The sequence below is a fragment of the Sturnira hondurensis genome, unplaced genomic scaffold (assembly GCF_014824575.4).
Source record: "Sturnira hondurensis isolate 20B ecotype Veracruz unplaced genomic scaffold, ASM1482457v3 Scaffold0000982, whole genome shotgun sequence".
In the NCBI taxonomy this organism is placed as follows: domain Eukaryota; kingdom Metazoa; phylum Chordata; class Mammalia; order Chiroptera; family Phyllostomidae; genus Sturnira; species Sturnira hondurensis.
This window is the reverse complement of record NW_028073613.1, coordinates 481,334-505,097: the sequence shown is the minus strand read 5'-3', so window position 1 is coordinate 505,097 and position 23,764 is coordinate 481,334. Positions and strand designations below refer to the sequence as shown.

The following is a 23,764-nucleotide window of genomic DNA, read 5'->3' as shown; positions in this document are numbered from 1 at the left end:
GAATGCCCCCAAGCAGCCCCTGTATTCAACCTTGAATAGGATAATGTTCCTGGAGTCTTATGACAATGAGGCTAAGTACATGGGCTCCTGAAGAGATAATGGTGGTGGGGTGAGAGCAGGAATTTGGTGAGCAGTCCCCTCCAGGTTCCCCCATTCCTCCCGTCCCACCCAGCTCCCACTCAGCTCCCCACCCACAACTCCACCACGGGCTTCAGAATTGCTGAAAGGACGTCAGGCCACGCCACACACTTTTAGACATCAATGAAAAACAACTTCAATTATGCCATTGCTAAACTAACTTTATTTTTATTTACAACAGAAGTGGTGACTTCATTCTTCCATCTTTAGGGACAGAGCGCATCAGCAGCCAGATGGAAAGTCTGCGGTGAAGTCAAACTCATTCTGCCCCAGCCACAGCTCCGGAAGCTCGTTGGCCCGGTCCAGTCCCAGTTCCACCACCAGTGACATCAGCACCTCCTCATCCACCGGGTCTGAATCAATGATGGCAGGACCCTGGGCACCAGCAGGAGGAGTGAGTGCCTCCGCCCCTCCCACCTGAGCCCCGGGGCCCCAGTTCTGTTGGGGCTCTGCCTCCTCCGGTTGCTCTGGAGTGGCAGCCGCCGCCCCATGATATTGGTTATTAAGTTTCTGCAGCTGCATGCTAGCCAGCAGATGAGGGGAAGGCTGCAGGTTGAAGGGTGGGGGTTTAGCGGGAGGGGTGGTGGTAGGAGAACCCATTGGAGGTGGGGACCCCGAGGAACTAGGGGCAGCCCCATTGGCCTTGGCTCCATTCGAGGCAACCGCGGGGTAGTGCAGAGTGGCTACTGCTTTGCGATCTTTCACCCCCAGGTTAGCAGCGTAAGCCAGAGAGTTCATCTCTTGGTTGGCATCCTAGAAGACATAGAAAAGCAAAGCATAGTACCAGGCCCTGAAAACTCCTACACGCACTTCATTTGGGGACAGTGGTGGGGAAGTAAGAAGAATGCCCCCTGGAAAGTTGGCTCTCAGCCCCAGGATCCTTTCGCTGCCATGGCTCTGACCACTGAGCTCAGCACCTGCCATCCTTAGTGGGTTTGCTGCTTTCATTTCCCTCCCTTCATCTCAGCATTCTAATGCAGGCGAATGCCCCTTTTCTCAGTTTCACGTTAATCTTTTCAATGGTATTGTCTTGTTCCAGTTCTACTTCTCTGCTTCCTGCCCTGCCACCTTTCAACAACCCACCTTTGTTGAACAACCCACCTTTCAACAAGTGGGTTCAATTTGACCACGTTTAGACAGAAACTTTCCTCATTCTCCCCAGAGAAAGCCCTGTTGTCTCCTCTCTGCTAAAGGACACTAGATACCACACCTAGAGGGGTCTACAACATGGCCGCAGGCCAGCTCATCTTTCCATGTCTCGGTGTCTCCATTTGTGAAATGGCAAAAGTTACCTCCTTTGCAGGTGAGGTGCCACCTTTGACATCAAGTGCAGGCCTCGACATGGTTGGCATTTCACAGCCTTGGCAGAAGTTGGATATACCACTGGGAGGTGATGCTGCCAGCTGGAGCTGTTGCGCTGTAACGTGAGAGAGAAGAGGTAAGGGCAAAGGCCTCATTGGCCAAGAAAGCACTAACAAGGCCCCAAACAGGGCATTTCCACACAGCTACAAGGCAAGGATGGTAACAGGGTTAGACACAAGTCCAGAGACCACTAGAGCAAGGGAGGACCTTAAGCTGGAACTTTATTTGCTTAAAGTAGGAAAGGTGCTTGGTTCAGCCAGGTGCTGCCCAGGTAGCCAGCTACCCACATCACCAAGAGGATACCACGATGACTGTTTCCTCATGCTAGTGATTTCAGAGCCCCAAGTGTGTAAGGAGTGGGATGGTACTGTTCCTGATTCTGAAGCCAGAAATGTCCCTGAGTTAAGTAGCATACTGTCTCCATGGGCCACAAGGCTTCTGGGCTGGAGAGCTGCAGCCTCCACTGGGACTGGGAGAAAGTGGGAAGGAGTCAGGGCAAGGAAGATTAGAAAGCAGGAGGCTGCAGCCCAGGGAAGGAATAAGTCTCCAAGGCAAATACCATGGAGCTCTAAAGCCCTCACTCAGGTGTGAGTCTTAGAAAAGCCAGGCTGATCAAGGTGGCAGGGGGCTCTGAACCCGCCAAGAGAGACTTGAGGAATGTCTCCATTTCTTCCTTGCCTCAAGCCTCCTCCCTCAAGATAGTCCTGGGGAAACTGGTCTGAGCCCAGCCACACCCATCTGTAATCACAGATGGGAATAATTCTTCCCGGAGGGAAACAGGCACAGGAATGGCTTTCCTATCAAATAGCAGTGGTTCCAGGAGCGGGATCTAGCATTCTTATGCCCGCAGGCCTCACCTGACCAAAGAATTTTACCTAGAATGACTCAAATGGTTTCCAAAGAAATAAGTCTCTGGCTCAAGTGCCAAAGGATGAGGGGATGGATGAGGGGGGAAGAATCCCCCCAAATCAGAAAATGAAAAAATCTCTTCACCTGAAAACTCTCAAGTTATTTTCTTAGCAGCTTGTTTTTTTAAAGCCTCATATATTCTAGCCTTCGTGATGAATTAGAGATGTCGAATTTCATATTTATAAAAAGTTTGCCCCAAAGAATCTTCAGCACCTTAAAAAGCATCTCTAATCTTTCCAGCAAGGCTAGAATTCTCCTTGACAACTCCCTCCTCCAGTGGTCATTAAGAATCTGTTCAGACTCTTCTAGAAAGTGGCCACTTACTACCCCTGTTTATCGTCTTCAAAGCACTTATTTGTAGGAGAGGGAGGCAAGAAAAATAGAGAAAGGAACAAGTGGGGAACAAAACATAAGAAAAAAACATCAGTTTCTGGGTGGCCAGCACCACCACATGGTTGGAGCCCTGTTTATTCTCTGAGGTAAACCGGTAACATTTCAAGTCAGTGATCACGAGACACGAAGTCTAATCCATGTGTCTTCCAGAGCCCAGCACCTTCACTATCAAGCAGCTTTCACGTCCTAAGAAAAATGTTGAGGGGCTCTGCTCATCTTTCCCCGTTCCTATGCAGCCTTCCTTCTTTGTGCTGCCAGGACCGGAATGTACAAAAGTAGAAACAACAGTAGCAACAACAATAACAAAAATGGGAGGGAAAAGATAAATAGAAAATAAAAGCAACAGAAAAAAGTATCTTTTAATATCAGGTCCCCGGGAAGACCTTTTTTTTTTTTTTTTAAACCACCGTATTTCCTCCCTTCAGGCCGGGAGACCCCCATTAACGGGACCCTGTTTCCATTCCGATCTCTTGCCTCCCATCACTGCTCCCCTCCCGCCCCCCACACCTGGCTAAGCCCCACCTGGGTCTGTGCACCGTGGGCGCTCAGTAACTGTTGAATCCGTCTGAAGAGGCAATCGCATTTCGATCGGAATCCCTGACCCTACTTGCCCGATTTTTTGTCTGTACTCCGCCACCCAGCCCGTTGGAAGGCAACATTTGGCAGCTCGGAAATGTCCCAGCCTGCTCTCCAAGCCCAGAGCTGACCACTGTGATACGGCTGCGAGAGGCAACCGGGCAACCGAGAGCAACAAGTGCCTCCTCACACACTGGTGCCTCGCGGGCTGGCTACCAGTTCCCGCCCAGCCTTCTCTTCAGACCGTCCCGTGGCCCGGCGGCCCCCTCCCACCTAGATGGGGATGAGGAGGGGAGAGGATGAAGAAAGAAGGGAGAGGCAGGTAAGGGGGCCTCCTCTTTGACCTGTTGGAGAAGCAAAAGTTAAAATAGCACCAACCGGATGGTTCCATCTCGATTGCTATTTTCTCACTCAGGAGAAATTAAAAAACCCAAAGAGTACTGCGGCTTGGCTCGGAAGCGCTCTAACCTAGACTAGTCAGTTTCGACACCTGAAAAGTAAAGGCCCCTTGTTTGCGGACGGCTCGGCTGCCCTCCTTGCCGTATCCCAGGTGGAGCCGCCGGCGCTGGGGGCGGCCTGGAGCATCCCTGCATAGTGGGCGCGAGCACCCAGGCCACCAGGGCTGAGAGCGTCCGTTCCCGCAAGCGTTGTGTCAGGAACCGATCGTAGACACCGCACAAACAAGCGGGCAAGAGAGCGGGGTCTGGGCCCCGCGGTGTGCCCGCACGCGGGGGCGCACTCAGGCTCCAGCGGCGGCTACTCCTGAGCCTCACCAACACTTACTCAGAGCCCGCTGAGCACGCGACGCGGCCGCAGGCTGAGCCTACCCCTGAGCCAGGCCGCCTGTGGTCAGTGCTCTAACCCCGCTACCGAAAGAGTGAGAGAGGCTCCGAGAGGTTCGGTAACTTGCCCAAGGTCACAGCGCTAGGAAGTGGCGGAGCCGGAATTCACAGCCACGTCTTTCTGACTCCAAGTCCAGCGCTCCTCGAGGCAGAGACTCCAAGAGCGACTGGGCTCAGCTGCGCTGGTTTATAAAGGAGAGGGGTGTGTGCGCGGGTGTGCGTGGCTATGTGGGCGTGTGTGGTGGGGGTGGGGTGGGGAGAGTAGAGGTCAACTAGATAGTAGAGGCAAGTTGCCCAAATTCGCTAACTTCCATCCCGCAATTCCCCTGAACGTGGCCCGAAAAGCCCCTCGCCTCCAGCCCCCCAAAGGAAACCTGAGCTTTGTGCAGCCCCGGAGCCGGAGCGTCCAGATGCGGTCCGGGAGATGAGCAAAGTCCGTGGAAGCCCAGCTGGAGAAAGCGCGGGCGCGGGGAGAAAAGGTACTGCCGTCTCCCCGGGAGAAGCGGGCGCCTGGCGCGGCTGGCCGGGAGGCGGGAGCGCTGGAGAGCGAACCCGCTCACTGGCGGGCAGGCGGGCGGCGGCCCCTCCACCCCCAGCAGAGCAGCTTTCAAACAGAAAACAACTCCCTCAGAGCCCCCGGCCCGCGCGGCCGCCGCCCGCTCCCCAAGCCCCCTCCACTGGAGTCCCCGGCCCCTCAGCCCAGCCCAGCGCCCTACAGGGCGGCCCGGCTTACCTCAGCGAAGCTGCCTGCCCTGGAGAGGGAAGCGCGGAGCCCGGTGAGCCGCGGGCGAAATGGCAGAGCCCCCAGCCCCTGGCACGCACGCCGCCACCGCCACCGCCGCCGCCGCCGCCGCCGCCGCGAACCAGTCGCGCTCAGTGCCACCCGACCCCGGGGCGCCTGGGAAAAGCCCGCACCGCCGCCCCGCCACCGCGCCGCACCGTGCCGCGCCAAGCGGCCCCGGCCCGCGCCCGCCCGCCGCCCGTCCGCCCGCGGCTTCGGCGCCTGACTCCCGGGTGGTAGCAGTGGTGGCTGCCGCGCTCCCTTCTCGGTGCGGGGGACCCGGCTCTCAAGCCCCCATTGCCGCCCGGAGAGCCCTGAGGCACACGCACTCGGTAGCAGGCTGGCTGAGGCAAGGAATCCCAGAAAGGACAGACCCTTTCCCCCCTTTTTTCCCCTCTCCCCCTAAATTTCCACGTCTTTATAACCGGCTTAGGGCATTATTAGCACATGTCCTGGCTCGTGGGCGAGTTGATGGCAAAATCTGAACTGGATACTTACCCAGGGCCAGAGCTGGTGCTGTGCCTTCCTCAGCCTTCTCCTTCCTCGTCAGGAATGAGCCTCAGTCTGCGGGCTGCGGACGGACTGCTGGGAGGAGAGTGAGCCCCCACTCGGGCAGCTCACCCGTATCCCTTCTGCAGCTGTGCCGCTGGGAACATTTTTATAGCGGCGGTTAGTGTGTGTGGCCCTTTAAAAGGCGCTCGAGCTGGTGCAGTCGCCGCGGATCGTGTGAAAGCAAAGGGCCGGCTGGGGAACGGAGTCCGAGCGGCCCCGCGGGGTCCGGCAGCGCCGGAGACGGGCCACAGCTCTCAGGATGGGGCTGGCGGGCTCAGGCCATTGACACCCCGAACCCTGAGCCCCTGTCCGACGCCTGTGCTTCTAAAGCTGGCGGGACCCCGAGTCCGGGACGTAGTCTCTCCCTACTGCCCTGCATGGACTTGCCCAATAAATTCCACTTAGTAATTTCGCTGAGGCGAAGGAAAGCTGTTAGTGTATGTTTTCTGACCTAAATCTAGCGGATGGCCTGAGAGGGCTTCAAGAGGGGTTGAGGGGAGAGCGGGGTTGAGGGGAGAGCTATGGACTCAGGGAGTGACTTCGACCAGGGGTCGCACAAGGGACGATGCCTGGGAGGGGACACGATTGTGTTCTCTCCAGGGCTTTCTGGAGCCTGTCTGCCCCTTAAGGGCTGCACTATCTCCGTTGTTGAAAGGATGAGACTGAGCTCCCCTTTCCCCTTAAAGTCGCCAGATTCCCCTCAAAGTCGGCAGAGCCTCGTTGAGGGTCTATGTGCCGGCGGCGGTGGCTTCCCTCGAAGGCCTGAGCCGGGTTGGGTTTCAGGTATTCTCTCTCGTCGTTATCCAGGGCAGAAACAGGATGGCAGGATGCGACACAGAATTATACTGCCATCCCGGACCACCTCAAGGGGCACGCCAAAAAGCCAAAGGACCAGGGAGCAGGCAATGAACAGCTTGCCCCTGGGCTCGCAGGGATTCCTCCTGCGTTCCCAAGATGCCAGGTTATTTTATTATGGCTATACAATCCTTCACGTCCAGCAAGAATATCTTGCATTTGGAGCGCACCTTTCCCACATTGGGGTATTATCTTACAAATCTTTACAGGAAAAAGGTCTAGCCTTGTCCATCTCACTTCGTGTTCCTTGTACCCAAGAAGCCCCATCTCACCTCTTACAGGAAGGCCACCAAGATAACCCATCTACCATACTCCCTTTTTTGTCCCCTTTCAGCAACAAATACTTATTTAACACTGTTTATAAAACATTGGGACCTTTAAAAAAGTCACAGTGTTATGAAAAAAGGGGAGATGTCACCAAGGCCTATTCGATATGTATTCGTTCTGTCTTGTTAATTGGATTTGAAGACCTAAAGTTCTTCCCGCCTCCCTTTTCTCTCCTTGCCTTTCTTTAATCCCCAAGTGCCTTGCATTTGCTCTTCGAACAAAGTTCTGTTTGCGGATGCTCTGAACTGCTTACTGACACAAAGATGGGCAGCAAACAGAGGGGCAGGTCAAGGCCCTTCTTTGACGCTTGGAGGAAGCTAGGGCGAGTTCTCTGGACTCCAGGTAAACTCATTCCCCAGGCTTGCGCGTCTTCATTCCTTCCCCTCACCCAATCCCAACACAAAACCCAGTAATAATCACAATATTGCTGCGCTTTCTCACTTTACCCAAAGATCGCGGGTTGTTACACGGTTTCCCTATGGTAAAAGGCGGGATATTTCGGGACCATAAAACCCTTCAGAGTTTGCCTATAAAATACACCCTCAAGCCATCTCTGTGTTCGCCTGAAGCGAGGGACCCTAGGTTTCCAAATTGTGCGTTGCTACTTTGGACCTCCGACCTATCCTCTCCCTCAGCCCTCACCGGGGAGTAGATCTAGAACCGCGAGCAGCGGCTTCGTTGCAGGCTCCGGATCCGGGAGGTGGCTAATCCGCCCTCCATCTATTGGATGGTTCCCAGGCCAATTGTTAGAAAGAGGCATATGTTCATCTGGGCTTCTGGAGTGTCTCCGGAGCAGTTGCTCAACAGCTATCCCCTCCCCCATCCGGACCATTGAAGGGCAGAAAAAAGAGCGCCCTCCGCCCCATTTCTGTGCCCACATCCCAGAAAGGGTCTTCCCACTGGTGACTTCCTGTCATCTCTACTGTCCACCACCCGGGGAGCAGGAAAGAGGGGCTTCAAAGGGCTCGACTCTGGAGCACAAAGGCCACCCCGTTCTTTTGGGGGGAGATGGGAGAGGAGGTTAGTTGCAGAGGCTGGGAGAGCGCAAAGGAGACATTTGCATTTCTCTGCAAATAAGCCCCGGATCTCTGACTTCCTAGTCAGCTCCAGCCGAGCTCAGAGCTCTCCGCTGAACTCTTCTAACTTGGCAACTAGACTTCGAGCTCGCATAGCAAGTAGAGGACAAGGATGGTCACCCGGCAAGAACTTTCCGTGCGTACGCATTGGGCCTGGCATGTTGCCATCCATCATCTCATTTAAGACTTACCTGTGAGGCAGGGTTTACCAAACGTGAAACGCCATCCCAGAGATTTGTCCAAGTTCACACGGCCAGGAGTGGGTGTTTGAATCGGGTTAAGCTGGCTGCAAAGTCCTTACCATCATCCCTACACTTCGCTGCCTGGGAGAGTAAGGACGCATCTAGGCTGTGTCCAGAGTACAGGTTCAGGGGTCAATCTGCCTGGGTTTAAATCCCTACTTTGCTGTTTACTAGCTGTGTGATGTTAGGCCACATAGCTTCATTGTTAACACCTTAGTTTTCCCATCTGCTAAACGGGGGATAATGGTACCAACTCTGTGGAGTTATTGCAAGGATTGAAAGAAAAAGCATAGCCTGTTTGGTGCCTGCTGTGTAGTAAGGGGTCAGAAAGTGCTGTTTTTGCTTCCGATCCCTTTTCTTTCACCTCCTAGCCCTGCCTCGGCTCACACACTTCATATTCAATAATACTTGCTGAATGAGATATATATATAAACAGCCTGAGAGGAGGTGAAGGAGGTCTATAAACTCAGGAAGGGGAGGCAGAGGAAAATGTAGATTTGTTCTCAAAATCCCATCCTCCAGAACCAAGGGCTGTTTAAGCCACATGACAGGAGTAAATTAGGGACCAATCCAAGATGATCACTTTTTTTCCGGACAGTCATAAACGTCCAAAATAGTCTCCAGAAACATATACTCAATATGTGTGTTGAAAAGTTAAAAAGCATAAGTCTTTGTTCAAGAATGTTTGGAGCAGAATTGTTTATAATAGTGAAAAATAGAAAGCAGTCTAAAAGTCCACGGTGAGCCCTGGCTTGTGTGGCTCAGTGGACTGAGTGCCGGCCTGTAAACCAAGGGGTTGTTGGTTCAATTCCCAGTCAGGGCACATGCCTAGGTTGTAGGCTGGGTCACCAGCTGGGGGGGGGGCGGTGCATGAGAAGAAACCACACATTGATGTTTCTCTTCTTCTCTTTCTACCTCCCTCCCCCTCTCTAAAAATAAAATAAAACCTTTGAAAAATTATAAAAAAACATAAATGTCCATGGTGAGGAAGTGTCCCTTGAGACCTTGACACTTCAAAAACAACAACAAAAACTCCTAAACCAACTGATTTCCAAAACTCATTTATGGGAAAATGTTCACTACAAAATATTAAACTAAAAAAACTCTGGGTACAAAGTTGCATAAATATGATGATGCCAAGTTGCAAAGGGCACAAAGACTAGAATATTAAATGGTACCTTTCCAGCTCTGTATGAATATGGGTAATGAAATGATGGTCAGGAAAACACCAGCAACATAGTCGGCGGGGTGGTAGGATTATGAGTGATTTTTTTCCTCTTTTCTCCATGGCATATAATATTATTCTTATAATTAACTGTAAGTTTATAGTTAATGAATTACATAAACAGTATGCCCCCACTTTTGTTAAAATTTTATGTGCAGAGAAGAAATATTGGAAGTAAATACACCAAAATGATAACAGTGATTATAATTGAATAATGAGATTATGGTGCTATTTTTCTTTTCCTCTTCTTTATTTTTCTGCAACATGATTATGTTATTTTCTTACAATTAAAACAGATTCACATTTTGAAAAGTGGATAATCAGTATGATCCATCCCACTTGTATTAGAAGTATGTATATAAATTGAAAAAAATGGGAAGAAGATATATGACAATATTAAGTTTTTATATTAGATGGCGAAGAATTACGGGTAATTTTCCATAATATGATTTTATTACCTTTATAATTAAAATAAAATAATGCCTACAAATGGCATATACAGTAGGATCCCTCTCATGTATATGTATATATCTATATATGCATGGAATAAATCATAGACTACTCCAAAATACGGTTGTCTCTGGGAGGTGGGGGTGACTTGTTTTCTCCTTTATACAAGAGTTCTTCATTTTCCAGTTTTTTTTACAGATACCATGTATTATTTTTTAATTATGAGAATGTAAAATCAGTTCAATAAGGAAGTATTTATGGGAAAAAGAGCATGTCTAGGATTTGCTTTAAAACATTCCGGTGGGGGTAGGGTTAAGTGGGTGGGAATACAGATAAAATGAGATGCCTACATGGCCTTCTTCATTGTAAACACAATGAAGAATTGTGTATATGTTTGAAGAATTCCATAAAGATTTTTAAAAGCATTTTTACGTACACTGTCTCTTTCAATCTTATGCTAACCCTGTGGGGTTATGTCTATTTTATAGAAAACTAGGATTCAAAGAGGTGAAGTCACCTGTTCTAGGTGACACCATAGCAATCGAGAGCGGGCTTGACCTGGGCTCCTCACAGCAAGCCCACGGCTCATCACCATATTCCAGTTGCTTCTTCTTTTTAATAATTAAAAATAGTTAACATTTTGTTTGGTTATAAATGTCATAACTGTTCCCTGCACAGAATTTGGAAATAACAGAAAAGCATAGGGAGGAAAACATAATAATCCAGGCAACCTAACGCAAATTAACTCTTTGGTGTCTGGTCATGCAGATTTGATTTAGGCTGCCTCTTACTCCAGAGGTAATGGGTGAGGCAAACATTTCAGGAAAGAGTGGTGAGTCATTTTAACGGGCTACTGAGCAAAGCTGCAGCTCTTTTGGGGCCCTTTCATGTGAGGGGGCTCAGGAGGAGATGGTGCATCCTTGCCAGCACCCTCCCGTTCTTCCCTGGTGCCCCTTTCAGATACTGCAGTCTGGACCACCGTTCTTTCCCATATCTGTCCTTGCCCCATACAATGCAACTATGTTTGGGGAAGTCCAGATGGCCTTTTCCCCTCACTTCATCTGGAGACCCTGCCCAGAAGGCCCCTTGGGATCTTGCAAGTCTGCAACCATACTGAGTGTGGTTGTGCCTCCATTTCCCCATCTGGAAGATGCTAGAGAGAATAGCAGACTGGTGGGCCTCTGCCAGGGAGTGATGAGCTAACGTCTGTAGTGCTTTCCAGCCCCTCAGAGCAAGGTGCGGGAGCCTCCCCAGCTCCTTGCCTGCCAGCCTGAGTGAGCGCCTGGGCCTGGCCACCCAGTGCCCGGGGAGCGGCCACATTCCTCTGCCCCAGGCCAGCGGGCTTGGACAGGCACTAGCTTCTGCTCCTGTGTTAAAAAAGAGGAGGAGTAGGAGGACTGAAAAGGAAAGACGAAGAGAGGGGACAAGATTAGCAGTTGGGAAAGGGCCTTGAGAAACAGAAAACTGAAAAGAGAACATAGAGATATCAGGGCATCCTTGGGCGCTCCAGTCAGCGTGTAGATTTCGGCCTTGGTTTCCTGTTTACCCAAGGGGGTGGGGGAACTTTGGAAAGGGCCAAGAATTGGGTCCAATTGAATTGACTCCCTACTTGATTTCCTGTTTTTATAAATAATGATAAAACCACATATATACAAACAACTGTGGCCACCCAGCCTTTCACGTGCTTGGGGCAGCCTCCATGACTTTGCTCACTGCAGCTTTTGGGGGATGTCATTCTGATGTGTGTCACTTCTCTGTGCTCCCTTTGAGCATTCAACTTCACAAGAACCCTAGTAAGTCAACACTGTCAACCCCATTTTAGAGACAAGGACAATGAGGCACAGAGAGGTGAAATAACAATCCCAAGATCACACAGTTAATAAGTAGCAGATCTGGGATTCACAGCCAGGTCTGACTCACTCTCCTCAGGAGGCTCCTTGTTCCTCTGTTATCTGTGCCTATGCTTCTCATTCTTGTAGAATAGGTGCTCCACCAGACCCACTGCAGTAAATGATCAATGTATGTGGCCTGAGGCCCAGGCTGAGGGAGAGACGCTGAGTCAGGAGCCCAGTTAGGGGCTGTGGCAGGAATCTCCAGGGATGAGATACAGGGTGGGAGAGGGCTGCAGCCTGGGTACAACAAAGGTGACTCTCAAAAGTATTACCCAGGGAGGAGCACAGGGCTCAGAGGCAGGGTGGATGAGAGGTACTAGGGTAGGGGAGAAAGAAGCAGCCAGCCTGGTGAGGCCCTGGGCTGTTCGGGTGTCAGCAGTGAAGCTTGGAGGCCTTGGGGAGGTGTGAGGCTTTGTGGGGGAAGAGAAACTCTGCTTTAAGCATGTTTAGTTTAAGCTGTTGGCAGAACATCCAAGTGGAAATAGCTTGCACACAGCCAGGAATATAGGACTGGAAAGAAAGTGTGAGGTTGTGTCAAAAAGAGCAATAGGCAGGATGACTTTTGGCCAAACTGTGGGGAACTTTCCCCTGCCCCTCTCCACCAGCACAGAGAGGGACTTTCTCCTCAGGGCCCAGGACAGGACACTGGTTTTCCACCACAGCTCTCCCTTTCTGTCCCTTCCCTGGCCCCTCCAGCCCAGCACGGTGATGGACACAGGCTTCAAACCCTGAAGGGCAGTGTCAGAGGGTCTCAGTCCATAAATTTACCCATGCCAGGGAGTGACAAGAGCTTCATCTCACTTTGCTAAATACATTTTGGCTAGGCCTTAAGCACCCCAGGCCTCCCTTAGTTTCATTTCTTCTAGATCACGGGCCTTTGGGGTCTTGTTTGCTCTTCCTTTTCTGCCACCTGCCATCTTAGGCCAGTGCAGTGTCTCTCAGCTTACTTTGTCCTTAAAAAGGTGAAGCCGTTTTAGTCTGGCCCTGCTGCAGCATCAGGCTGAAATTGCTCTCTTTACCCCAATCCTAGGGTCATATGGCAGCCCCTTGGTCCCCAGTCTTGCCCCCATGCTGGGAGCATTTCCCTGCACTCACCTCTCTTGGGCTCTGGGGTCTGATCCTCCCAGCTTCCCAATCCCATCTCATCTGAACATTCAAACTCGCACTCATCTTCTCTCCATGGACCCCAGTATTTCACTAATCAGAGCCCCAGCTGGCATGGATAAATCTCCCAGTAGCCCCTATTGCCTCTCTTGGCCCTTAACTCTGGGTCTGCGGTCAGCTCACACAAACATGGCTGTGTGAACATGGTTAGGATTTATTTTGCATGTACTACCTGATGGGCTGAAACTATTTCTCCAGATTCCAGAGACTTGTCCCTCTGGGCCTGAGCTATCACAGCTGGAGATAGAATGAGGGTCTAGAGTACCTCAGGGGTCAGGGGGCCCAGCCATGAAGAGAGGCTCACAGGCCAGTTACCCCAGGTCCCTCTCTTGCTTTGACACAAAGACAACGCAACCTCAGCTAGCACTCAGGGCAGGGTCTCCTCAGGCTAGTCACGAGAAGGCGCCTGAGGGCAAATCGAGACAGGTGCCGTTCCCTTTGAGACTTACACAACCCTCACCCCAGGGCACAGGACTTTGCAAGAGGAACAGAAGCTGAATTTCAGGACCTCCGCCCACCCCTGCCCCACCCCGCCCCAGGCGAGGCACGTCCTGCTGTAGCATACTTGGAGATCCTGCATTGAGATGAGTCTGGATCAACCCGCACAGGTTAGGTTCCAGTACCACTCAGAACACCAGCCACCTTAGCAAGAGTTTTATTCCTACTAACTCTGATTAAAAACATCAATTGTCACATTTCCTAGGTGGGCACTTACTAGGTTACAGACTCTCACTGTCCGCAGTACTCCATACTCGCTCTCTCATCTTTCTCATCTAATCCCCACAAAAACTTGTGTGAAGCCAGTATAGAAAGTCGCTTAATGTCATCAGTAGGTTCTTGGACTGTAAGCGAAATGCTGTATAAGGAAACCAATTTTACTGTAGGCTAATTGGTATAAACAAGAGTTAAGTTTCTATGGCATCCCATCAAGTTTTAACAAATGACGTTGAACGAGATGATGTTATTTGAGGACCCGCTGTACTATTATTACCTCATTCTTCTTTTGCCAAAAGGGAAATTGAGGCATACAGATGTTAGACCGCTTGCCAGTGATCTACACCCTGTATGTTTTAGGCTGAGGATTCAAATCAGGCAGACTGGTCCCAGAGCCTCTGCTAGTGACCAGCAGGCCTCACTGCATCCTAAGTAACAATTACCGGGATTTGCCCCTTATAGTCCATAAAAGCCTTTCCCATTCTGGAACAAGATCAATTCTTATACTACCTCCCGCCCTCATGTGAGATTGTCACTATTATTATCAATCCCATTTTACAGACAAAGGAAGAAGTTCAGGGAGGTGAGGCAAGGTCACCTTGTTGAGGTCACACAGTTAGCAAGTGAGGATACTGGAATTTGAATACAGTCCTGCCGGATTCTCTTTCCCACTCTCCAGCTACCTTTCCCCTCCAAGAGTCTTGCCTTTCTCAAAGCTCACTGTCCGAGCCGGTGGGGACTAGAGAGATGGCCTCATCTGACCTCTCACTGTTACTGAAGATGAAGCTAGTAGTGTATAGCAATACCTGGTTAATCAGGGGGAAAGATTCAGGCAGATTGAGCAGAAAGAAGTGTATTCAATGGGGAGAGAAAGAAAGAACAAATGAGAGCGTGAGAAAGAGCAAGAGCGAGAAGGAGAGAGAGAGGGAGAGAGCTAGAGAGAAAGTGAGTGTGCCCAGGAAGAAAACAAGGCAAGGAAATGAAATCAAATGATAAAGAAAAGGGCCCAAAGTGGGATGAAGGCATAAGTGACCAGCCATCTGGAAGCCACTCTAAGCAGTGGAGGTATGAGTCAGTGACACAGGGGAACTGGACCAACAGGTGGGAGGGCTCAGCACCCATCTGAAAAGAAGGCATGACCCCCACAAGAGACTTCCCTAGGGGGCTTTGGGCTGGGGGAATAGGAGGAAACTACCTTCCCTTACAGGGTTGGGAAGACCCTCAACAGGCCCAGTGGGGGCTTGACTTTGGTGAACTCCTGAAGGAGGGAGATCCCCACAGTCTCTGCATTTTCCACACATTTTCTTCAGACCTCGCCCAAGTGTTATCTTTGGAGTCTTGAATATGGATGCTTCCCTGCCATGTTTGAATCCCGTGCTTTCTGGCCCCCACCTTCCCTTGTCTGAGCAGATGGGTAAATACTAGTTCTTGCTACTGTCAGCTGGAACACGGCAGTGGTAGGTAGAGAGAGGAAGATGGCTGTCCAGCCAGCTGGAGGTGTTGGCCTCCTAATGTGATATCAAGAGCACGAGGATCTGCCATCAGATTGATTATGGTTCAAGTCCCGAAGCTGCCACTTCCTGGCTGCGTGACCTCGGACAAGTGACTTTTAGCTCACTGGGCCTCAGTTTCCTTCAATGTGAAGTGGGGAAAATGAGAATACTTACCTTATGAGGTTGTGCCAGGGTTGAATGAGATAATGTCTGTGGCCATAAACTCTCAAGTGCTGTACACATGTGAGTAATTACTCTTCTCTGACCCCTGTTCTCTGCTGCTTGGGGGATGGAGTCAGCCTTCCAATCTGAGTCCAGTTCCAAGCCTGACTTCACCTTCTTGGCCCTGTTTTCCTCATTGTCACATATGACTGTGTGGGAAGTCAGGCCTCCCGACCCACTGGGGTGGGCTCACCAGAGCTGGCTGTTATTCCTACACGGTTGTTCCTTCAGGCCACAAATGTGAGATGAGCTCCTGCTTGGCCCTGCTGTAGTCACCAAGACCTCAGGTGGGGGTGGCAGAGACAGAAGAGCAAACATTAATAAAGTTAAGCGGGAGATAGGAGGAAGTGACTTTTGAGGTAAAGGCCTGCATTCACCAGGTATTGGGAACAGTACGTGCAAAGGCATTGATGGGAACTAGGAGAATAGAACAGGATCAAATTGCTGAGGTCATGGGAGCCAGACTTGGATGCTGCATTATGAAATTCAGCTTTGATATTGTGCTCACTGAAGGTTAAGTGGGCAGATATACATGAAACCTGGTACAGTTTGTTAATTTCTTACCCAGTAAAATATGTTCATTGCCCCAACCTTCTCCATGCACCCCCCACCCCCACCAGCAAGCAATCTAGCTGAGCCCTAAGGTTCCAGGAGAGATTGCAGCCCTCTTCCCTGAACCTGGCACAAATAAGGCACCTGTCCCTGTCTCCCCTCCTCCCCCAGCTTTCTGAGTTCAGTAAATGACACTTCTGCTCATCCAGTTTATCAGGCCAAAAACCTTGCCTTCATCTTTCTTTTCCTCTCTCATCCTGTGTCCAACTGATCAGCAAAATCTGTCAGCTTGCTGTTTAAAATACATCAAAACCATTTCTCGCCACTTCTGCAGCCACCACACTGGTCCAGGCAACTGTCATCTCTTACCTAGATCACTGTTACAGCCCTCTGACTGGTCACTTTGCTCCCCTGTGCCCTGTCCTCCACACAGCAACAAGAGGGATTTTTAAAAGTCTGTTTTATTGATTATTATTACAGTTGTCCCAATTTCCCCCCTTTTGCCTCCTTCCACCTGGTACCCCCTCTCCCACTGGCATTCCCCCACCTTAGATCATGTCCATGGGTCATACATACAAGTTCTTTGGCTTCTCCATTTCCTATGTTGTTCTTAACCTCCCCTGTGTATTTCGTACCTACCGATGTAGGTACCTCTTATTTCCTGTACCTTTTCCCCCATTCTCCCCCTCCCCACTCCCTGCTGATAACCCTCCAGGTGATCTCCATTTGTTTGATTCTGTTCTTGTTCTAGTTGTTTGCTTAGTTTGTTTTTGTTTTTTAGGTTCAGTTGTTGATAGTTGTGGGTTTGTTGTCATTTTACTGTTCATAGTTTTGCTCTTCCATTTCTTAGATAAGTCGCTTTAACATTTCATATAATAAAGGCTTGGTGAAGATGAACTCCTTTAGCTTTACCTTCCCTGGGAAGCACTTTATCTGCCCTTCCATCTTAAATGATAGCTTTGCTGGATAGAGCAATCCTGGTTGTTCTTGTCTTGTTTTTCATCGCTTTGAATACTTCTTGCCAGTCTCTTCTTGCACGCAGAATTCCTTTTGAGAAATCAGCTGACAGTCTTATGGGAAGTTCTTTGTACGTAACTCTCTGCTTTTTTCTTGCTCCGTTTAAGATTCTCTCTTTATCTTTAATCTTTGGCATTTTACTTATGATGTGTCTTGGTGAGGTCCTCTTTGAGTACAATTTGTTTGGGACTTTTTGTGATTCCTGGATTTGTATGTGTATTTCCTTAGCCAAATTAGGGAAGTTTTCTTTTATTATTTTTTCAAATAAGATTTCAATTTCTTGCTCTTCCTTTTCTCCTTCTGGCACCCCTATGATTCACATGTTGGCCCTTTTGGAGATATCCCAGAGTTTTCTTAAACTCTCTTCATTTTTTGAATTCTTATTTCCTTACTCTGTTCTGGTTGATTGTTTATTTCTTCCTTATGTTCCAAATCATTGATTTGAATCCTGGCTTCCTTCCCTTCACTGTTGGTTCCCTGTGGATTATTCTTTATTTCACTTAGTATAGCCTTAATTTCTTCCTTTAGTTGTTGCTGCACTCAATGAGATCTCTAAGCAACCTTATCACCAGTGTTTTGAACTCTGCATCTGATAGATTGGCTAGCTCCATTTTGCCTAGTCTTTTTCTGGGGTTTTGTTCTGCTCCTTCATTTGTTCCATCTTTCTTTGTCTCCTCGGTTTGGCAGCCTCCCTGTGTTTGTTTCTGTGTATAAGGTAGAACTGCTCTGATTCCCTGTCTTAGCTCACCTTTTAAGTTGTATGGGGCACAGCCTTGATTTGCCATGGTGAGGCAATGTGGGGTAGGGGTTGGAGAGGGGGCAATGCCACTGAGGCTTGCTTGCTCAGCACTTGCCCCATTTCCAGTCATATTACCCCCTTCCCATACTGGCATCCCTGTAGTTACTGCCCCGGTGGTGGTTCCCAGGGTGGGTGGGTTTGTGTTCATTCTAGGACTGTACAGGCCCTTTAAATGGCCTTTCCCAAGAGACCAGAAGTTTCTTCTTCTGCCCCAACCCCCATGGTTTTTATTGCCAGAAGGTATGAGGCTTTATTTCCCAGCACTGGAACCCTGGCTGCGCTGTTTGACCTGGAGCTGGGATTGCTCATTCTCAATGTATCCCTCCTGATTTTATCCACCACATGTGAAATGTTGGACTGTCTCGCTGCCACTGACTCGCCAGTGCCATGCTGCATCTTCTCTTCCCTTGCTCCCCATCTCCGTTTCTCATACCTGTCTGAATGAATATGGCTTCTTCAAATCCTTGGGTGTCAGACTCCCATACAGTTCAATTTTCTGGCATTTTGGGTGTTTTTTGTTTTGAGGTTAGTTGTGATCCTTTGTATGGTTGTGCAAAGAGGTGAAGTGTGTCTACCTATGCCTCCATCTTGCCCAGAAGTCAGCAAGAGGGATCTTGACCTTCTCTGCTCAGGAGCCTCAATGGCTTTCCATCCCACTCAAAGCAGAATTCAAAGTCTTACATGACACGGTCCCTCCTACATCTCCACATTCTTTTCTTACCCCTTTCCCCTTCATTCCTTCAGCTTCAGGCACAGGGGCCTTGCTGTTTCTTGGATGTGGCAAGGTGGTTCTTGTCTGTGGCTCTTTGCATTTGTTGTTCCCTCTGCCTGAAATTCCTTTCTGAACAGTCACATGATTTACCATGCCACTGCATTCAGGTCTTTGCTCAGTGTTACCTCCTCAAATGGGCCTTCCCCGAGCCCCTTACCTAAAGTAGCAACCCGATCACTCTCAGCATCTACCTGGCTTGATTTTTCTGCATAGCACTGATCACCACTTGCCATATTATATTATCTGTCTCTACAGCTGGAATGCACACCCTGTAAGTGTAGGGATTTTTCTACTTTGTTTATTTCTGTATCTCTCATGATGAGTACACTGCCTGGCACATAGCAGGCTATCAGTAAATATCTCTTGAATGAAGGAATGGCTGAGCCAGAGAGTCTGGCTTCTGGGTGTGGGAGAGAGAAGTTTCAGGAGAGTCAGAGGTGAGGTGGGGAAGAGATTAGACGAGTGGGCTTAGGAGTGGAATGTGTAACAGATTCGGCAGCATATTCCTCAGAGGAGAAAGAGATATGAGTGAAAACCAGATGGAGGGTGGTAGGGGCGAGCCCAGTAACTCATGGACAGAGTGAGTAGGATTGGAAGGATGGTAGCTTTTCTCCCTCCAGCCTTCTGGGCTGGTAACCCCTGATCATGCCATGGAGCTGACAGCAACTTTGGAGGAGGCAGCCCAGCCTGGCAGCAAAACTGCAGGGCAGTGAGTGGTGCCACCAACCTGGCAGGGGAACAAGCCAAAGAGGACCAGAGTCGGCCTTGAGAAATGGTCAGTGCCCCTGCCCTGCCCCACCACGGTCTATAGCTGAGATTTTAGTGGTTTCTTTTCTGTTTCTCTCCACTCACATACACATGTAACATTATTCCCACCCCCCAGTTCCACCTCATTCTCATTTTTATTCTGCCTTCATCTCTGTTTATAACTAGTGCAACCCCACGTTGTCCATGCCATGCACAGTATGCTTCCCCACAGCACGTGTCAAAAGGCATTTAAGTGACTTTGGAGGAAGATATGTTAGACTTAGCCTGGGCCCCTGGAGGAACCAGGAAGAGCTTCTGGTCACTGCTTTTCCTTTAGTTCCTCACAACATTGACTGAGGCCCTACCCGGTGTGGTCAGGAGTGCTGACGTGAAGCAGTGGGAAGGGTCTCAAGTATCTTAGATAGTTAAATAATAATTTACTATTAAGCATATAATAACATGTCCAATGTTACTAATAAAATTAGAGACAACAATTCAAAGAAAGAGCTATATTTATCTCTTAGATGAGCCAAGATGAAGTAGGAGCGGCCACAGTCACCCAGTGTTAGTGGGGCTGTGACTGGGATGACACTCTGGGGATCAAAATCTGTCATCAGTTTTGTTTTTAATGCACATGCTCTTTGATCCAGCACTTCCACTTCAACAAATGATCATGAGGAGATAATACAACAAATGCATAAGTAAGAGGATCTTAGTTGTAATGATTTTTTTGAGGCAAAGTTCACATAACATAAAATTAGTCATTTTCAAGTAAACAAATCAGTGGCATTTGGTACATTCACAATGTAGTGTGACTACCACCTCTTCCTCATTTGAAAACAGTTTCATTATCTCAAAATAAAATCTGTACCGATTGAATAGTCACTCCTCATTTTCCTCTATGCCCAGGCCCTGGCAACCACCGATCTGCTTTCTGTCTTAGTGGTTTTGTTTATTCTGCATGTTTCATATACATGGAATCATACACTAGGTGACTTTTGGCGTCTGGCATCTTTCACCTAGCGTGATGTTTTCGAGAACTGTATCAGAACCTCATTATTTTTTAAGGGTGAATAATATTCCATTGTACGCATATACCACAATTTGTTTATCCATTCATCCATTAATGGACATCTGGGTTGTTTCCACCTTTTGGCCATTGTGAATAGGGCTGCTATGAACATTCATGTACACGTATTTGAACATCTGTTTTCAATTACTTTTTAAAAAGACTTTTGTTTATTGACTTCAGAGACAGGGAGAGAGAAACATATATTTGTTGTTCACTTAGTTATGTGTTCATTGGCTAATTCTTGTATGTGTCCTGACCAGGGATAGAACCCGCAATGTTGGTGTATTGGGACAGTGCTCTAACTAACTGAGCTACCCAGCCAGGGCCTTGTTTTTAATTCTTTTGGGGTATATACTTAGGACTGGAATTGGTTGGTCATATGGTAATTTTATGTCTAACTTGTTGAGGAACAGCCACATTGTTTTCTGCAATGGCTGTACTATTTAACATTCCCACCAGCAATGTATGAGGGTTCCAATACCTCTCCATCCTTGTAGACTCTTGTTATTTTCTGATTATTGTTATTATGATCATTGCCATCCAAATAGGAATAAACTGGCAACTCATTGTGCTTTTGATTTGAATTTCCCTAATGACTAATGGTGTTGACCATCTTTTCATGAGCTTGTTGTCTATTTCTATACCTTCTTTGGAGAAATGTTTAATTGACATCTTTGCCCATTTTAAAACAGGGTTGTGTGTTTCTTGTTGAAAAATATATATATATATACACACACATACTCTGGCTACTAGAGCTTTCTTACGCATATGCTTTGCAAATATTTTCACCCATTCTGTGGGTTGTCTTCTCACTTTCTTGATAATGTGCTTTGCAGCATACAAGTTCTTAATTTTAGTGAAGTCCAAATTATCTATTTTTTCCTTTTGTTGCTTTTGCATTTGGTGTTATATCTAAGTATCCATCGCCAAACCCAGGGTCAAGAAGATTTACCCCTGTGTTTTCTTCTTCTAAGAGTGTTATGGTTTCAGCTCTTACATTCAGGTATATGATCCATTTTGTGTTGATTTTTGTATATGGTATGAAGAAGGGTCCAACTTTATTCCTTTGCATGTGGAAATCCAGTTGCCCCAGTACCCTTTGTTGAAGAGACTATTCTTTATCCATTAAATGGACTTGGCACCTTTGTTCAAAATCAATAGGCCACAGATATATGGGCTTATTTCTGGGCTCTCATTTCCATTCCACTGATCTATATGACTATACTCATGCCAATAACATGCTATTTTGATTACTGTAGCTTTGTAGTAAGCTTTGGAATGAGGAAGTGTGAAACCTCCAACTTCGTTCTTCTTTTATCAAGATTTGGCTATTGAGGTCCCTTGAAATTCCATGTGAATTTCAGGATGGATTTTTCTATTTCTGCCAAAAAGTCATTGAGATTGTATTGAATCTTTGAATTAGTCTGAGTAGTACTGACACCGTAGCAAAATTAAGTTTTCCAACCTGTGAACACAAATGTCTTTCCATTTATTTGTGTCTTCTTCAATTTCTTTCAGCAACTTTTTGTAGTTCTCAGCATACAAGTCTTTCACCTCCTTGGTTAAGTTTATTCCTAAGTATTTTATCCTTTCAGATGTTATTGTAAATGGAATTGTTTCCTAAATTTCCTTTTCAGAATGTTCAGTGATATAGAAACAGAACCGATTTTTGTTTGTTAAACTTCTACCCTGCAACCTTGCTGAATTTATTAGCTCCAGTATATTTGTTGTTATTGTGCAGTGTTTTTATTTTTAAAGAAAAGCGAGAAAATTGTGAAGTTTAGTTTTAAGGGATAGGTTAAACAAATTATGGAGCATCCATATAATGTGACCACTTTAAGGGATGAGGTGCACTCTTTTTGGTATGCCTGAAATATGTCATAATAAAAGCTGAGTAAATAGTTCTTTGTGGATTGATATGGAAAGCTGTCCATGACATATACTAAAGAGAGATAAAACAGGTTGCCAAACAGTATGATGGCATTCATGTAAATGTCACATGGTCACATATGCATAATGCCAGCTCTGTGGAGACAGAGATTGTTGTCTCTTTTCTCCACAGATGTAACCCCAGAGCCTGACACACTGCATAGTATATAGTAGGTGATCAATATATATTTATGGAATAAATGGAAAAAAGAAGTCTGGAAAGATTAAACACCAAACTGCTAATAGTGGTTATTACAGAGGTGTAAGGTTAAGGGAACCATGATCTATATTGCATATACTCTGTATTTATTATGTTGCACATATTAAAAAAGGTAGTTCCATTAGTCCCTCTCTCTCTTTCCAAGTAAGTGGTAAAAAGAAAGGTGCTGTGGGCTATGGGAGGAAAGGCCCTGGACCTCTGAGGTAAACAGAGGTTTCTCATAGGCAGCCATTTTGGAGTTGGGTCTCAGCGAGCTCCTTTCTGTTGTCCTGTCAGCTTGAGCGATCTTCTTAAGATCTAAATGTTATCAGACCACTCTTTGGTTTAAAATGCTATGATAGTGTCCTGGCTGGTGTGGCTTGGTGGACTGAGTGCTGGCCTGTGAACTGAGAGCCCGGGCTGTTAACCACAGAACGTTGTATGTCTCATGCTGAAGAACTGACGATGTACCCACTGACAGTGACGTGTTCAGAGCTCTGTTTTGATGAGATGACTCAGGATAAGTTTAAGAAAGGCCAGGGAGTGACCTTACTGGTATGGCTCAGTTGATTGAGCGTCATCCTTCAGAGCAATTCCCGGTTCACTGGTCACCGGTTCAATTCCTGGTCGGGCAATGCCCGCATTGTAGGCCTGGTCCCCAGTTGGGGCTCATGTGAGAAGCAAGCAATCGGTGTTTCTCTCCCTCTCTTTCTCCCTTCCTTCCCCTCTCTCTAAATATAAGTAAATAAAATCTTTAAAACACTTTGATGTCTCCCTTACCTGCAAGATCAAGTCCAGCCTTCTCCACCTGGCACAGGAGGCCCTTTGTGGTCTGCCCCCTGTTATTTTACTTTCTCTCACTCAGTACTATATGTCTCAACTTTTTATTATGGAAATTTAAAAATACACAAAGGCAGAGAGAATAGTATATTCACCCTCCAGGTGTCCATCAAAACAGCTTCAACAACGATCAACATTTTTCAAACTTTGTTTCATTTATCTCCACCCACCATCTGCTGCCACACACATGTATATTTCCCTCTCTGGAGTATTTGAAAGTAAACTTCAGATATATTATTTCATCTGTAGATGCTTCACTTTTTATCTCTAACAGTTGAGGACTTCAATATATAACTACCATACAGTTATTGTACTTAACAAAATTATGAATAATTTCTTTTAAAAAGTATTTGTATTGAATTCATTGGGATGACATTGGTTAATAAAATTGTATAGGTGTCAAGTGTTCAATTCTATAACACATCCTCTGATACTGTATTGTGTTCACACCCCAGGGCTCCTTCTGTCACCATTTATCCCCCCTTTACTCTCTTCTGCTTCCCCGGCTTTCCTTCTGGTCATCACCATACTGTTGTCTGTGTCCATGAAGTTTTTTCTTAGTCCCCTCACTATTTCAATAATTTTTTAACATCACCTAGCCCATGTTCAGATTTCCCTTATTGT

At 47.6% G+C, this 23,764-nt stretch overlaps 1 protein-coding gene across 4 annotated transcripts; it reads right to left on the bottom strand.

The window, feature by feature from the left end:
• Positions 1–287: 287 nt before the first annotated feature.
• Positions 288–5,669, bottom strand: CITED1 (Cbp/p300 interacting transactivator with Glu/Asp rich carboxy-terminal domain 1). Of its 4 annotated transcripts, none has more exons than XM_037057717.1 (3): positions 5,500–5,669; positions 1,431–1,555; positions 288–891 (listed from the first exon to the last, which is right to left on the bottom strand). In XM_037057717.1, the coding sequence occupies exons 2-3, from the start codon at positions 1,488–1,490 to the stop codon at positions 361–363; spliced, it is 591 nt and encodes a 196-aa protein (XP_036913612.1). In that variant the 5' UTR covers positions 1,491–1,555; positions 5,500–5,669; the 3' UTR covers positions 288–360. The 4 variants fall into 4 exon arrangements, with proteins under 4 accessions (XP_036913612.1, XP_036913616.1, XP_036913622.1 ...); XM_037057721.1 differs by lacking the exon at positions 5,500–5,669 and adding an exon at positions 4,954–5,085; XM_037057727.1 differs by lacking the exon at positions 5,500–5,669 and adding an exon at positions 4,595–4,725.
• Positions 5,670–23,764: the final 18,095 nt, after the last annotated feature.